Source organism: Pseudomyrmex gracilis, unplaced genomic scaffold (genome assembly GCF_002006095.1).
Source record: "Pseudomyrmex gracilis isolate BER0280 unplaced genomic scaffold, ASM200609v1 scaffold_34, whole genome shotgun sequence".
NCBI classification, from domain to species: domain Eukaryota; kingdom Metazoa; phylum Arthropoda; class Insecta; order Hymenoptera; family Formicidae; genus Pseudomyrmex; species Pseudomyrmex gracilis.
This window is the reverse complement of record NW_018020618.1, coordinates 448,526-465,706: the sequence shown is the minus strand read 5'-3', so window position 1 is coordinate 465,706 and position 17,181 is coordinate 448,526. Positions and strand designations below refer to the sequence as shown.

The 17,181-nt window shown below is 40.0% G+C and overlaps 1 protein-coding gene across 1 annotated transcript in view; it reads left to right on the top strand.

Annotated features, from left to right (window-relative positions):
- The window catches only part of LOC109852720 (bifunctional heparan sulfate N-deacetylase/N-sulfotransferase), a 111,993-nt gene that overhangs the window by 21,404 nt on the left and 73,408 nt on the right, over window positions 1–17,181 (top strand). Inside the window, exon 2 of the mRNA XM_020424150.1 lies at window positions 12,159–13,984. Within this exon, the coding sequence (XP_020279739.1) occupies window positions 13,809–13,984 (176 nt within the window). The 5' untranslated portion in view covers window positions 12,159–13,808. The remainder of the gene's footprint in view (window positions 1–12,158; window positions 13,985–17,181) is intronic.

The following is a 17,181-nucleotide window of genomic DNA, read 5'->3' as shown; positions in this document are numbered from 1 at the left end:
TCTCTCTCTCTCTCTCTCTCTCTCTCTCTCTCTCTCTCTCTCTCTCTCTCTCTCTCTCTCTCTCTCTCTCTCTCTCGCGACGCGTAAAAGTGAAAATCCAATCTTGCTGTAATATCCAGACAGTATTAAACCGGTTTTGTCTGATCATTACCATCACTGTTTATTCCTCGAATTAATCGTTAATTGACGTATATTTGGTACTTATCCCAGGGGATATAAAAACATTTCCGTCCGACGGATTATAATAAGGTTACAATAAAATTAGTTCATAAATCAGCATTAAATATGCATCGATGACAACGCGGTTCGCAATTATACCCGTATATACAGTCAAATTACCAGATTATTACGATAAAATATAAGAGTGCGCGAAACAATTCGAATAACATTAATGTCCACAATTCCAGTTTTATTAGAACATTTACGTAACACACTTTGTAGCTCGACGTTAAGTAGTAATTCTAAAAATAGATGTCTTTTGCGCTTTAGAAAATCTTTTATCGATTATTATATGATAATTTTAAAATGTTTCTCCCGTCTTTGTTAGAAAAAAAATGAGAAAATTTATATGTGCCCAATGAGCGAGAAAATATTGGAATTTAGATATTATCTGTATTTAATCCGATAAAACGTCGCTATTGCACAGCTACCAGGATGTGTGCCGCGCTCGAGCACAAGACGGTTACATTACGTAAGAATAACGCGTTGTAATTATTTATAATTTCCACAATCATATTCTCCAATCGATCTATCGACTGGTTTGACAAGCGTGTAATGTTCTGGAACGAACGTGTTACTTGGTATAAACTCACTTTGAATGACGCAAGTATAGATTCAGACTTTTTTAGAAAATCCCTAGAGAGGTGCGAGAAGTCATTTTCGTGCACATTATTGTCTATGTATATTGCACCAGCTTCTACAAACTTTCTCTTTGCACTTGCAATTAGTCACGCGTTGCAACTGCGATATTATCTCAACAAACCGCGCAGTCAATTCTTCGCCGTGCGCCACAATGTATCTTTTTAATACTCCACGGATCATCAGCACAAATGAAGAAAAATGTGGTAGCGTACGTTTATGAAAACTACGATATATCGCGCGAGAGAGGAATGTAGAAAATCTCAGTTACGCTGTGAAACGTTGCATCCACGCGGTTCGCGATATGTGAGACCTGGCATTATTAAAAATGGTCTTTACGAATACGTCTTCTCAGACGGAACCAACTTCAGAGATCTAAAATTATTGCTCTCGCTCGTTATTCAAAAAATATCAGAATGTTTTAAAATGACAAAGTGATATATCCATATTTATGGTTTTGTATATTTTGTTTTGCGGATTTAACTTTCTCTCTTTCTCTTTAAAAAAATAATGGTCATTATCTTGCTCTTCGAATACGAACAGACACTCGCGACCGTAAGTATCATATATTATTGTAGAATCAATAGTTCGATTGGTTTATACTCGAAGACACGCGATTATTTCTGAAGATAACATACATAAATTGTTACGTACGCGGTATATCGGTCGGTAATTCGAACAAACGATCCGGCAAGAGCCAATCCTAATGGAAACTGGTTTTAAACTCACGATAACGGGATAACTTTCGGGAATTATCGAAATCTTTTCTCGATACGAACTCGTCGCTTTTACGACACAATAAACGATAATGGTCGATCTCTTGAGCGAGGATCGATTATGTACTTGAATCGTATATAGACGTTATCGGAAAAGACATAAAGTTCATACTTTACTTAACAATAATTGTAATCAAGATTGTTTCAGTGAACGGAACGTCGATTAAATCTTTTGATGTTTTTTGTCTCTGTTGAAATTAGTGTGAACACATTTGTCGCGACATATAATAATGATGACAATACGTTATCGTCATATGTGTGACAACTAATTATGATACCGCATGATTATTACGTTATTGCGGTTATTATGTATGATAATAATGTACGCGTTATTCTATCGTAATCATGTTTCATGTTGTTACTCTGTTTTGGTACAATGCAAATATAACGCATTATCAATATGCGACGCATTGTTGCCGACGTTAGTTCAGTCGATGACAATAAAGCCGCAAGAGATTTAAATAAATCTCAGAAGGTTGTATCGCTAAACTGCTGCAGCTTTATAATTTCAAAGACACAGTATTTTTTTTTTTATAAATTCGAAATAAAAGATGTATAGAAAGGAAGAGAGATAGATTTGCTTTTATTTGCTTGTGAATATTAAACCTACCGCGTCATAGAATAAAGAGCGTCGTATTTATGTTAAAGTACTAATACCTCGTGCATATATTTATGCATACACTTCCACTCATTTGCATACACTAGAGATTAAGCTACTTTCCCAGTTATAAATTTTAATACGGCTCTTTTAGTTTTGAACTACACACGCTCTACTTGAATATCTGAAAAGAGACTGATAGCGAATATATACATCATGCACTCCAGGCAGATATTCTATACGCATTCGTGTAAACCAAATGGCGTTATAATTACTATATTTAGAAAAATGTGGTTTTGAAGTTTGAACAAACTACTTAAATGTTAATCAAAAGTCAGGCTAGGGATTTATTATAGTTGCTTGCACGGAACAAAATTCTGTCTTATTTTTGACGCACGCACACGTATACATAGTAGCTTAATCCGCGAAAACTAAAATACCCTGCGGGTATAAAGACGACGACGACGACGACAACAACAACAACAACAACAACGACGACGACGACAACGACACCGACAAAGCTTTAAGCGACGACGTGGTGGACGAGAGACCGTAAATCCGCGTCGCGGAAGTTTGAGAACGAAGCGGAGGTGTACGAGGTGAACTCCGGAATGCCGAGAAGCAAAACGAAAAAGAGAACTGTAGAGCGGGAGGAGACGAGGGTCGAAGATACGCCAGTAATGGTGGCGGTAGTGATGGTGGTGGTGGTGGTAGTGATCCTGGAGGGATGAAAGTGTATTGCATCACGGTTGTGGGACACAGTGTGCGGTGGCAAGTGGGAGGAACCTCGGGATGGTAAACAGGGAGGGGAACCGTGCATCATCCGAGAATCGAACTTCGACTCTACAACTTCCGGTCTCTAAGATCTCCGCGCGAAGCGAAATTCAATAGGCCATTCCCTTTTAAGAAATGCATTTCGATGCCTTTGACGCGGAGTGGTGTGAATTTCGCTCATATATATAGCTAGTTCCTTTCTACAGTACGTCGCGCAACGAGATCGCTCACGCAACGAAATTTACCGTTACACTGAAATTGAAGTTTTCCTTGAGTCGCTTCTCTGTTCTCTTTTCGTAAAAAGTTTCCACTATGAAATTTCCTTCGGGAAATTCAACAATGGCATCCAATGTGGTAAAAAACTTTGACGAATGTGATACCAAAAATAAAATCTTTGGTTTTTCCGAGATACATATGTATGGGAAAACGTTTATTTCCATAACCGCACACGATTACGCGATTATACGCAGCGTATATTAATGTGCAAACTCTCATCGCTTTGTGCCAATCAACGCGCGACTGTCTATTAAATTGCCGTGTATATATATTAAATAAGCTTGAAACGTGTTTACCTGGCGATGGGCGTTTATGCGTCGATTCGAACGTTTCAGTAGATCCGACCGAATTGCATTGATTGATGTCGAATAGCTCGTTATTGTCGCAAACTGGTAAGCAAACCTGTCGCGCGCATAAATTCACTATTGCTCACTTTGAATTCACGCCTAGTTCGCTTGATACGCGATAAGAATTAAATTTTCCCAACGCGAGAAAAAAGAGAGAGTCAACAGTAATCTAATAAAAAACAGTAATAAAATATTATATATCTTTAGAATTAGCGCAATTCTCTGATGCGACAACTTTATCTTGTTTCGCAGCGCGCGTGCAAACGTAACGCGTGAATTTAATTATCATAAATCGTGATACATCAGTTTCACGGAACATTCCGTTTTACGGTGCCATCATTAGTGCAAATATCGTAGCGGGCGTTCCATCGTCTACAAGTCGCCGCATACGACAGATGTTAACATCGAATTAACACGTACAACGTACGACTACATAGCGCCGTGGCAAGTTAACAGCGTTGCCGGCACGTCGATATGATCGCAATTTCAGCTTACAACCATAATTAACGCGTACTGTACCTACCTATCGGCCGTGTGCCTGAGTGGACTTTACTAAAACGTACTTTACCGACCATTAACTGCAAGAGATGCAAGACCTCACACGCCGGACGATAATATGCCACATGTATCAGAAATATTTTGCAGTTTATTTCCGAGGAGCAAAATATTCTCGTTATTTGTCCGAGATTCTGTCTGTGCAGCGCAACTTTCATGCAATATTCATGTACTTGCAGTGCTTGTCGCGCGCAAGTGCTTAATGAATTTTTTGAAAATGCTTTTTGTCAATTTATAACTCGCCCGCTATGTTTTTTTGTAAATAATGATATGAAAATTATAATATCTCTTTTTAAAATAGTGCGCGTAGAGAATGTATAGCGCACGTATTCAGTAAAGATAAAAAAGTATATTACAGAAGTTAAAGAAATTATTGCAAAAACAATTATATTTAATTATATACAGGAAATATAATTATGTAATTTAAAATATAGATTTTCTTGTGTCGAAAATTGCATAGAAAATGAATTAATTAGAATTAATATGAATTAGATGTAATACGGGAAACTATAAATGACCATACAGCAAATAACAAATATTACCGCATCCTCTAATCAAAATATAATTACACTGACAAATAGTATCGTTTATTATCAATATTGCATACCAAAGAGTTGCTATATTACTAATCCGTATGTAATATTAATCAGTAATATTAATCGCCATGCAAATATTGTAGTTCTGGCAAATTTAATAACGACGTCGATAACCTCGTCTGTTCCTGCGTGCGCCCGCGCGCGCAAACGTCTCTTCCGTGTTTGCACAAGTACTTCTGTAAGCGGATACAGAGTCGTAATTAGACGCGCGGTACTCGCCGAGAGGAGCACTCGAAAAGTAAACGAGGGGACGAGCGAGCAATAATCCAACAAAGACGCGTTCGTATACGCACTTACACGTTCGCGAAAATGACGATGTTCACAACGAGGAACAACATTTGCGTGTTTCACATGCGCGAAACAATTGTCTATTTTGCATTGTAATTTTTTGATTTTAAAGCGCGCGAAGACACGCGAATGATATTGATTTCGCAGTAAACAACTTGCGAGTAGAAGCATGAAATTATGAGCGACATTTTGCAGTCGCAATTTCTTACCGCTTTCTCGTTCACGTCGACCAAAGTTTTCCGATTGTGTAAAATTTCTGCTGAGCGTAACGTCGAAACTATACATCGTACCTCTATCCTCGCTGTTATCTCGCTCAGGAAATTTCAATTTTAATTATAATTTCAAACGACTCGTAAATGAGACGCATTCATTACCCGCGTTTTACGTCGCGCGCGCGTTTATGAATGTTCTGCTACGACGTTACAACGTTGCCGCCGGCAACATCGCTAATTAATGATCAACGTTTTGTTGTTCAAAACACGATACGTCATACTTTACTCTGTTCTCGAGAATTTTAACGCGGAAATAAGTTTCTCATTTTCGCCGTACCTAATAGCAGAATTACAAAATTGATACTGAAACAAATAATAACTCACGGAATATGGAGGAAGTTTAAATTGAGACACTCTTTCGTACGCTCTTTTCTCATACTTTTCTATGTCTCTTCCATACGTTACGAAAAAGATACGCGTGGACAGTGAAGTATAGGTATTTCTTTTCTGAATATATTTATGAATACGTTACTTAAACATTAACATTTTTCAAAAAGAACAATACTCGTATATTCTCAAGTTTAAAAAATGTTAGTCTGCCACATGAACTTGATCTCAAGAGCGTGTGAGACGTCAACGGTATGAAAAGCGATATGTCGCTTTTGCATTCTTTCACGTGTTACGTCGCAGTTCGCGAACTTCAAACGCACTCGCAAACTTGCGACATGTGGCAACGTGCCAAAAATAAACAGCAAAATAATAAACAAATGATAACATGTTAAGTAGAATTTATATCAAATATATTAATGTGGATCTCAAATTTTATGTTGCGCAATTTTCTAATAGCTTCTAAAGCTCCGTATTTTACTGCAATAAACAATATAAATATATCAACGGTATAATGTCTCGCTTTAAATATCGCTACGCGGACAGCGATCGTAAAGAGGCGTTACTGCGCCGTCGATATGCATGTGCATATCTCTATCTCCGGTTCGTACGCGTCTGTCTATCGTTGTGTGCAACGGCGTCGAAATGACAGCAACGATGCCCGACAGATCGGCTCTCCGGTTGTGGCCGCGTCAGATAAAAATACGCCAACGAAATTCCGCCGCAACCACAAACGTGGCAAAATTGCGACAATAAAATCCGCCAAGTATCTCGGCGACGCGGACGCGGTCGAAATAAACCGATCTCTTGCTTGATCCAAAAAATTGTGTTTGCTAATTGATAAAAAACTTGTTTTTAAATAATACAGCAATAAACTTTGATTCAACTTCACTTTTAAGAAACGTTTTGTTTTTATAACTCAATATATGTTACGTTATAAGATAAAATACAGAAGGTGGATATGTGTGCGTGTATGTATAAACACAATTTTCGAAGTATCTTACATTTTGTATTTATCTCTCGACGTATGAAGTACAACTCGAGAAGAAATGTTTTTTTCAATAACTGAATAATAAAAATATAAACAACATTACAAATAATTGTTATAAAATTATATAATAAATGCTATATTTTGGAGATCTCATCTTTCTCACACGCGCGCGCTTTCTCTTTCTCTTTCTCTTTTTCTTTTCTTGTTCAGTTTTATTTTTCATCGTCGCGACTTGAGTCTGTTCTCATCTTGCATTATTTCCGTAATTATATTCAATGTTTTCTATCCGACGTGTGGTAACACGCGAGAAAACAGCGAGTATTAAATTCCTTGCGTAACATCACGCTATCCAGAAAGCAAAGATGCTGTTATACGCATGTATAAAATTTCTTTTTTTGGTTAATTCGGGAATTGCGAGAAGGGAAAGGTATGCAAAAAGCATACTAGTTTACGCAAAACGGCCTTAAAAACCGCATTGCAACGGGGTCGCATACGAAAAAAATCTCTTGCGCACCTCGTCAACCAGTTAATTGCTTTTTAAGTCGAGCTAATATGCGCAGCAGAGGGTGTGCTTTATCCGCAGTTTTTAAACCGCTACCAAGCCGCGACAATATCCCACCTTGTACGTTGGAATTTCATCTTACCTCATAATGCGCCACTTCGACACCCATCGACCTCATGCTAATCTAACGAGCCGTAACCGCTGAGTTAGCATCTCCTTAGTTAGTCTCTCTTCTGAGGCGCGGACTTTTAAGTATTTAATTATTTTGTGCTATTTACGCGTTTTAATTTGTGGTGTCTTTTTTGACTTTTTTTATTGACGTAGCTCGACTAATATTAAACACAGCGACGCCGGAATTAGTGTCGTTGCTTTTGACAGAATTTCCTATTCATTTGAACTTTATTGATTTTATTACCTTTATATAATGTAGAGATATTCTGAAAATTATTAGACGCTTAAATAATTTACTTTCGTTAATTATGAGAAATTATTTTAAAAATTTTTGTTGATTTAATAAAGATGAGTTAAAGATGAGATACGTGGTTTTTACACATAAAACATAATTTTCTATTTTAAATTACACAAAAAATAGTATTTTATTTTTTTATTTAATACGTGTACGCACAGTTTTTCACGCAATTTGATAGATTACAGATGTTTTCTTGACACTCAGAACACCTATTCGTATAATTATGTTGTTTTCACCGCGCGAGCAGTATGCAAATTCCTAACTAATTTTCTTAGACGTCTACACGACGCGCTCATTTCTTACAGCATGCGGTTTGTAATTATTAGACAGGATATTTGATTTCCTTTGCACAAGCAAAGACCCAGTGTCTTCTCTTACTCTCTACGTGTCTGCGCACATCAATGTTGCCCTCAAGTGTAATGGGAATATTGAAATTCGGAATTTCGAGATCTAGTGCGCAATCAAAAATGTGTCACGATAAGTTAGTCGGTTTGCGCGTGTGTATCTAATTCCGCCGCGATACGCGTAACGATATGTGTGTATTGTGATATTACATTACACATGTCTCGTATATGCGCGTGTTATGATGTTATAATACCCATGTCTCGCACACGCGAGTACCTGGTTACCGTATCCTAGACTTTATCGACGCGTCATTTGTGTGTGTATGTGTGTCGCTAAATTTTACGACTATGCGTTTATTTTAATTTGCATATATCGAGCGAGAATTTTTTCTTATTTTTTGTTCATAGAGCACGCTTAAATAATAGATCGACGGTGTTTATTAATGTTCGCGCGATGTTTATATTTTTTTTTAGTTTTTTTTTTCACGCGCACACATACATACACACATATTATATTAACCGAACCGTCTGCTTCGTACCAAAAGCTGCGGAGAAATGCTGGGTTGCGGTTGTGTTGTATTATATCGCAATATCATAGTGTGCAGACGCAACCAGAGCAACACGTAGGGGGAGCACGTAAGTTTTGCGTGTGTATGTGTGTTCGCGTTTCTCGGATTTAATTTCACGCTTCTACTCTAACCAAAAACACACACGTACGCACGAACGTTTCACGTGTGTACACAAGAGAGCGCGCGGCGTGCGTGCGTGTACGTGTGTACGTGCAACGAATTGCTCCGGAAAGCGAGAGACCGCCGGCCGGAGGGCGCTATAGGTGTTATTTCCGGCCGTTGTTTTTTCACCATCCCTGGAATACAGCAGCCGACGTGGAATAAAAAAAGAAGCAATATCTCTATGTGCGATAGATTATAATCCAAGGATCACGAGAGCGACGTGACATATTGCGAGCGACAGAAATTTTGACTGACAGCCGTTTTCGACTGGCGTTCGAAAATGTAATTTTGCGAAAGGCGACCGTCATGTATACTTGACGCGTACTGTCGATTCGTTTATTATCACTTTGAGAATCAATGGAGCAGCAAGATATCTGCTCTTAATGCGCGTATGACCATCGCACGTTGGTTCTTTTGCTCGAGATTCCTGCGGAGATTGCTCGACCGAAATAATGGAAGTTGAGCTGCACGCGTTAATATACGTGATGCTACATCAAGTCTCTCATCGATTACGAAACACCTCATAAACACGAGAAATTGAGCTTTGAATGTGATAGTACAGCACGTTTAGATAACAGCGGGTGACGAGAACCCGGGAAAAATAATTTTTATTTTTGGTATTTTAATATTAAAAAACACAGACTAGTAAAAAATTCTGTGAAAATGTTGAAACAATTTCATTTTGTGTGTATTTGGCTTTTGCAATATCATAGTTTTTATTATAAAAGTTTATATCTAAAGGTTTTTCTATTTGAGAACAAACGGTACTTATTTTCTTTAGTTGTTTTCCTGTTTTTTTTTGTTTTTTTTTGTCTTTTTTGCAAAGGTGATAAATTCTAGTATATCTTATCTTCAAAAGATACATCTCGCTTGGGGGATTCTTGTATTTGCGAAACATTCCCTCGAGAAAACCCCGCGGATTTCGCAGCCTTTTATTTTACGAAAAAAAAGGAACGCACGTTTCCAATCATTCTATGAAAAAAAAAAAAAACAGATATAACATTTTTATGATCACTACGCTATTTTCTCTCTCGGATGCAATAAAATATTTCAAAAGGAGATTGCTTTGATTTTTTTTTTCTTTTCTTTATCGTAGCTTATCTGCATTCAACATTTATTGTATTTGATATTCGAACTTCTTACAAAACTGTGTGCACTATATTAATATCGAGTCATATATCTCGTGCGGCATCAGTATATCAAAATTTTCCTCTACCATATAAAATTTGTCTTTTCAATTTTATCAATCGAAATTTTGCTTCAAACGTGATGCAAGAAATTGGAATTGATTACACAGGATGCATTTCGCAAATTGAAACGTCATCAATTGTTGCATCAGAGTATTAATAAATACGTTCAAATAGAAACGGATACATTATATTACATGTTCTAGATAGTCGAAATGAAATTGGATTCTCTCGCGAGTGAACTCGGCGAACGAAGGAACAGTTCGCCAAGATACTTCGACGGGGACGTGGAAGAAAGATGGTTTTGTTCGAACGAATAATCAGGAGGAACCGCCCGTAATCATTTCGTGCCGATCGAGTAGCTTTCTCGGTGCAATCTCCGTGCGCCACCTACGTGGCTTCTCCCTTTAAATCCCGCGCACGTGATGCATTCTACTAACGACCCTCTCGGGGGGCCAAAACGTGTCTCTCGAATTAAGCACCCGACACACCGGATAGATCTCGGGAAGGAACCCCCGAAGGAATTATTTCCGTGCAATAAACGAATTGACTCCGCGCGGAGCCGAGTTTGCGGGAAAAGTTGCATCGGTGCGTATAAGACGGAAAAATATTACGGGAATGAATGCGCTAGAGGGAATTAAGGCTCGAGACTTTACCGTACGGATGTTTCCATATATCTAAATAAAAGCGGAACGTGTCACGGGGATAAATTTTATTTACTGCTTTTGTTTAGCGAGATAAATAACTTCGGGCTTGGTTAAAAGAACGCGAAATAAAAAGCACCCAAATGCATTCGCGATATTATCTACGTGAAGGATTTAGGGAGACATTATTTTATCATCCATATATATTTCTTCATAATGAGGTAATTATAATGAAAAAATAGGTTCTCCAGGTTAGTATACTCTTATCTGTAGAGAGTTTATTATATACTAAGTGAAAAAGCTTGTAAGCATTAAAATTTATTTGCGTAATAGACTACGCGCGACATTGAAGGAACGACGAATCGGCATTCTATTTTCCTCTCCGGCACACGTAGACACGTACAGCACATTTACGGTTGTTCAATTTTCGCGCTGTTGTATTCGCGTCCCGGGCACTTTCTCGTTTCGCCATGCGCGCCGAGTTTCATTCCGAGCGAACTATCCCATCATTACACGTCAGCGGATCAAAGAACCGGAGGATCTCGATTGAGGGGTGAACGGGGAGGAATAGAAAAGCGGCAAGGTATTGCCAAAGTTCGCGTTGACGAGCTTCTCTCCTCCTCCATTCACCCATTAGCGTGTCAGTCATTCCGACCGTGTAATTAAATTCCGTACGCCAATGTCGTCGTCGTGCGCGGATCCTCGCTCTTGTCGAACAAGTTTTTTTTTTTTTTCGGTGTCTTCGTAGTCTGTCCGATTTCTCGAAATCAGCTCGGCGCTTTGCAGATGGTATCAGTATTTTCCCTGAGAAAAATGTTGGGTCAGCTCCCGAGAGAAGAGACGCCGGAAGTAACTGGAGATACGGAGAAAGATAGTTGCGCGGGAGGGTGATATTCTTCCGGAGGGCCTTCTTGACATCGATTCTATCTATTTCCACGTTTCTCCGCGTTTTTTGCTACGCAGTCTCATTTTCAATTTATCTCTGGCGCCTTTTATCGCATTTTTCGTTCGTTCCTTCTCTCGTCGGAATCGGAAGGGTCCGATGCGAACGGACTCGCGCGAATAACAACAGATAAAACGAAAGTTTGTATCGCCGCGGGGCTGCTTGCTAAAGGCGGGAAAAGGGAGATCGGGGAAAGAGGATGAGAGACTGATTAATGGACTTCTTGCTGAGGGCGGATGTATAACCGGTGAGAAAAAAATTAGCCCGGGCGGAGGCCGGTGGCACGATGAACGTTGCACCACTATGGCTGTAGTACGGTCGATTAATTGGAGTTGTTGGGTGCCGTAATCGTCTGGCCGCTGTTGTTTAATCGTCCCGGGATGACTCGCGTGCGCACATCATCCCTTTTTGCGTTGTTATCCCCGCGGCGATTGATATTGTCAATATCGATTTGTTATTTTGGAATAATCGCGGCTGAAAAAGAGGATTTATATAAGAGATATTTTTATTCTTCTATAAACTCTTTCTTGTATTGTTTCAAACATATAGAAATTAATGGCTGAAAGAGCTTTTATAAACGTTATCGCGCAGATATTATCAACAACAATATATCGCGAATGTGGTTTTATTTTTTTGTTTGTTTGTTCTAATTCTTTTTCTTCTGGTTCTGACTGTTGCAGGAGAGAGCGATATCATGGGATTCGTGGTGTTTTCCGGCGAAAAGACGTCAACGCAAAGAGATAAACTTCGAAAATTGTATCGCGTAGAAAGCGTCGCGCCTGTACATCGTTCCTAATTGACAGATAGAGGGTAGAGGGAACGCCAGCGCGACGAGGGAGGATAACTAGGAGAGGGAATGAGAAGCGAGTCGGACGGAAGACACGGAGCGGCGTTCGAAATTTACGAGTGAGCCGGTTTGCTTGCACGTCGTGAGGTCCAAGGTGGTTGTCTAGGGGCGGTCGTGCGCCGTAACAAATGGTTCAGTCGTGAACCGGCTCGCCGTGCAACGACACCGGAAGCAGACGGCAACTATCTAGCGAACGAACGAGCGAGCAAGTAAGCAAGCAGGAAGAGACTCGCAAGAATTCGCGAGCACACGGATGTAAAGTTTCAAGCACGGCTGTCTGACTGTCTTTCGCGTGGCGAATTGTTCCGAGGCACGAAAGCCGAATGAACGGCGGCACTTGTTTTTTCGAGACGTCACTCGGAGACGGGATGATTCCGAATCGCCGACGATGAGACAACGCGCGCATTGCGTCAATCGTTCTGCTAGAGAAACGCGATTTCTTGCCGCGCAATTCGGACCGAACAATGACACGGTGTCGCGCGACTATGTGCCGTTGAAGAAAAGACTACGAAGAGAATTGATCTTCGCGGCACAACCTGGCCAGATGGGTTAAAGGCGGCCGCTATTGACGGCGCGATCTCGTGCTGCTTGCGAAATGGCGATCATATCCCAAAAGTGCAACAAGTGGTGTCCAGATCCTCGATGCTGAGACGTCATCGATGTTACTCGATAGATGTACGGGGGGGATTTGATCCGGGACCGATCGGGTTTGCGACCTGGCTTGGATCGAGGCTCCCAAGCCGGAAAGAATCGCCGTTGTTGCCCGGAACGTGCGCGACGCCAACGGGATTAAAGCGCGTCTAATGAACTCTGAATCCGTTTTTCTCGTCTCGAGTACGATCGCCTCTCGAAATTTGCTCGTCAGGCTTTCCTTTGCCGAGCTAAGTAGATTTACTTCGTCGGTAGGGGGGAGAAAACGTTCGACCAACGAATTGAAAGTTAAGAGATCCCGGTCCGATGCTGCTCGTTAACCTCGTCAAAAGGTACTTTATTGAAAGGATCAAGAGGTAGCCTCGAGCTGAGATTTCAAAACTTGACTACGTGAATCTGTCGGTGTTATCCTCGCCGGAGAACAGATACGCGGGAAGTGAAACTTTAAACTACAGTTTGCGTTTAACTATCGATCGAGGATAATAAGAGAATATTGATATAAATTATTTACGTATCATATACGCGTTTTAAAAGATACACATCGCGTTTTACAAGAAACACCATATCTAATGCAGGCTGCAGACGTTGAAAGAAAAACTGCAAACGCGAATCCATGGCGACGACGATACCTGATACTGAACAGAAGAGGACACTCGTCGGAAATCATCGACGATTCTCGGATCTGCTACCGGATCGTCCGTCGGATTCGTTGAAGAAGGTTGCAATAGTGTTTGCGCGTCGCAGGCAAACACATCAACTGACTGATCGTTCGAGGGTGGACACTTGGCGATAAGCGTTGGTCGCATTCGCAGATACGTCGTCGAATGAGACGATGGTGATGAGGATATCCGCGGGTGAATCTGGCGTTCCTCTATTAGGCGCCTTCGGTCCGCGCTGCGTCTTCAAGCAGGCGACGGTGAAGCGCTGCGTCGTAGCGCTTCTGCTCGTCTCCGTCAGTAGTATACTCTACTACACTCACTACATCATCAGCAGTGGACCACTGTCCAGGTAAGTTCAAAAATGTATAATGCTTAGCGCGTAAATAATTTTTGAAATATAAAAGTTAAGTTCGTTAGTTTTTTTCCGTTATTAAATAAATTATACTCTCAACTTAATTGCGGAAGAAGTAGATCAAAATCGGTTTTGGCAAAGTTGATGTTTTGTCCAAGAAACGTTCAAAGTGTCTACGAGCTCCACAAACAAGATAATGCCTAATTGGCACAAACTTTTTCATGCCCGGCATCTGCCGCAAAGCGAAACTTTCAAGAACAATTTTTGCTCAATATCTCGACGAAAGGTCGCGAAGAGAAAAACTGCTTGTACAACTTTTTCGGACTGTTGACTTTGAAATTTCGGCGCGTCTTGGTCAAAAAATAAGTTCGCAACGACGTGCAGTAAACTTTGCACATTCCTGCAGTATAATAACAGAAACTGCATTAAAGCGCACAAGTTGGAAGTGCACGCATAGTTTGATAGCGTTGCCGCGGTAATAACGCGCAGATGTAATGATTGTTATTCACAACGGAAAACACATTGCGTATAAGCGAGTTTAATTTTCGGGAGAAAGCTGTTTTGGCATATTGAATGGCGCGCGCGTGCGCGCGAGATGAGGCAAGTTGTTTGGCGAAAAGTGAAGTTAGAACGGCGACACTTTTAATTACTTCGTATGTAATCAAGCGAGGTGAAGCGAACCAATTAAGACCGCTGATCGTTGTGCCGACCGACTATAGTTCTTAACTCCGAAATGGCGTGGTCGCGTGCAACAACGCTGCTAATGATAGGGCATCTTTCGCATAGATAAGTTTTTCGCGCAGTTTTCACGTCTTAGACAATTTCTGTTGACGTCTTTTTTTTCATGAACAAACATAGCTCGAGCAATTACGAAATAGCGATGATTACAAATCTCCGTGATAATGTCATGTGGAGATTTCAGGATGCAGATAACAGACAAAGCAAAATAGATATAGTTTATCGCATGAAGATAATAGATGGAAACGGCACACACCAACGAACATTCTGTGGAAAACAATTTTTGTTGATGTTGCTAATATCAAAGCGCATTAATCTAACTTAGCGGCAACATATTTTCATGTCCCGCTGTAGTAAAATATTTTTGTCACGCAGCTAACACACCGTCCATTATACATAAATATATCCCACGACTCTTATCGAGAGAATCATATACAGGAAAATTATACTAATTACATCTGATATTATCGAAGACTAAAAGACGTATAAAATTGCGCAGGAGATATTTATATATCGCTCGCCTGTGTGGAAATCAACGAAAAATATTTCATTATTATTTATAGACGTTATTTTTATTATAATTTTTGTGTTACGTGGAATATATGTTTTTGCGATGTTAAAAATTCACGATACTCTTTTAGACGTGAATTCACACACGAATGTTATGTAAAACACGACCTTTGATCGTTCATTCGGCAAACGAGTGATATTCGAGAATTTTAACAGACAGACCTCTTATATCAGGTTGTAAAATAACCTAGTGTTTGAGAACTCGTATGCAGAAAGCTCAAGTAACCGCGCAAGGGCGAAATAGTTTGTGGACTCAGCAAATTGGCAGGTACCTCCGGTCTTAGAAACGATCCAATTTAAATCAGATACGAGCGCAAGTATATATGTAGTATATATGGTAGTATATATGCTACATAACGCGTACATAGTACACATAGATGCGGGAGAAGAGGGTATATATATACATATATTTCTGTAATATAACTGGCCTAATTCCAGTTTTCTTCGATATCCTGCAATTCTGTAGCGCGATGCCCGTCGGGCAGAGAAGTAAATTCACAGTTAATTAGAGAAGACGAATAACCGCACAAACCGAGACGCTCGTTCCCATTTCTATGGCGTATTCAATCTGTCTTCGCTATAGCGAGACAGCACGCTAGTATTGCACCTGCGGTATTCGTCGAAATATATATTGTAATAATGATTACAATGTGTTTTTGAAATAGGACAGCCGAAATTAAGCGTTTCGCGTGAGCAAGCGGCTGGTCTCTTCAAAGGTGCGAAAAGTATAATATATCGCGGTCAGTGTTTCAGCTCTGGCTATTGTTATGTGTATTGTTAAGCGCGAGGTTCGCAGTCGTTTTTCAGACATGCAGAAATTGAAAGGAAAGTTCAAACATTAGCGCAAGTTTTGTTTTACTTGTTGTACATGGCTCGAATTGCTTTCCATCAGAATTTTATTCTAGGTTTATTTTACTGTAAAAAACAATAATACCACAACATTATAGTATAGTACGCAATAATGCTGCTGTAAGAAGCAGAGTACAATAATGTAGTGTTCGAATTCGACAATATTCTGGCTTAGATAATTGAAGCGTAATTTCTCTCGCTACGCGTGGCCGCGATTTCGCTGTCGGAGTACGAGTTTGACAAGTTTTTCTTGAACAAGTATATTCGCAAGGTTGTTTCAGAGAAGCGATTCCGTTCGAACATCGTTTACGGCCGGAGAAAAAGTTTGGGATATATTTTTTCGCCGCGTGACAGCGTTGCCGAGTTGCAAACAGCTTCAAGAACGTAAACCCGCACGTTTACACGAACACGAAACTCTCCCCTGACGGATCATAATTTACTTGGCTCGCAATACTAACGGACATATCTGTTACCATAAAATATTCGTTATAATCCCGCAGCGTGCTTCATATTGGAGGCTGGCGGACGAGAGATATATGACTTGTTACTACGATACGCTACTATATATCCCAGACACCAAGAGACCACCGCATAAATCCTTCGTGCACGCGCTATCAAGTTAAATGATAATACCGTGATCTTACGCGGATCAATCTTAGCAGATAACAGAACGGAATTCTGTAACCGATCGCGCGGAGTACGCCGATATCCGCCGTTCCCTCTATCGTCAATCACTGAAGTTAATACACACCGTCACGGACATTGACATGTAATTTCACATCTATGCTGGCAGCTTCATAACCATCTATACAGTCCGTAACCGAACAATCGTAATGGTCTGCGATAATATCTACGAGGCACGTATTCCAATATATTACACATCTCGGTAATTATAAATACGAATAATGAAATGGCATGATAAAATGTAGTTACTTGAATGTGATCACAAAAAAACATGATATTTTGTTGCTTTACTTTCACTTTTAACAAATATTAATCATTATTATTATTTTAATATTTTATAAAAATATTAAAAA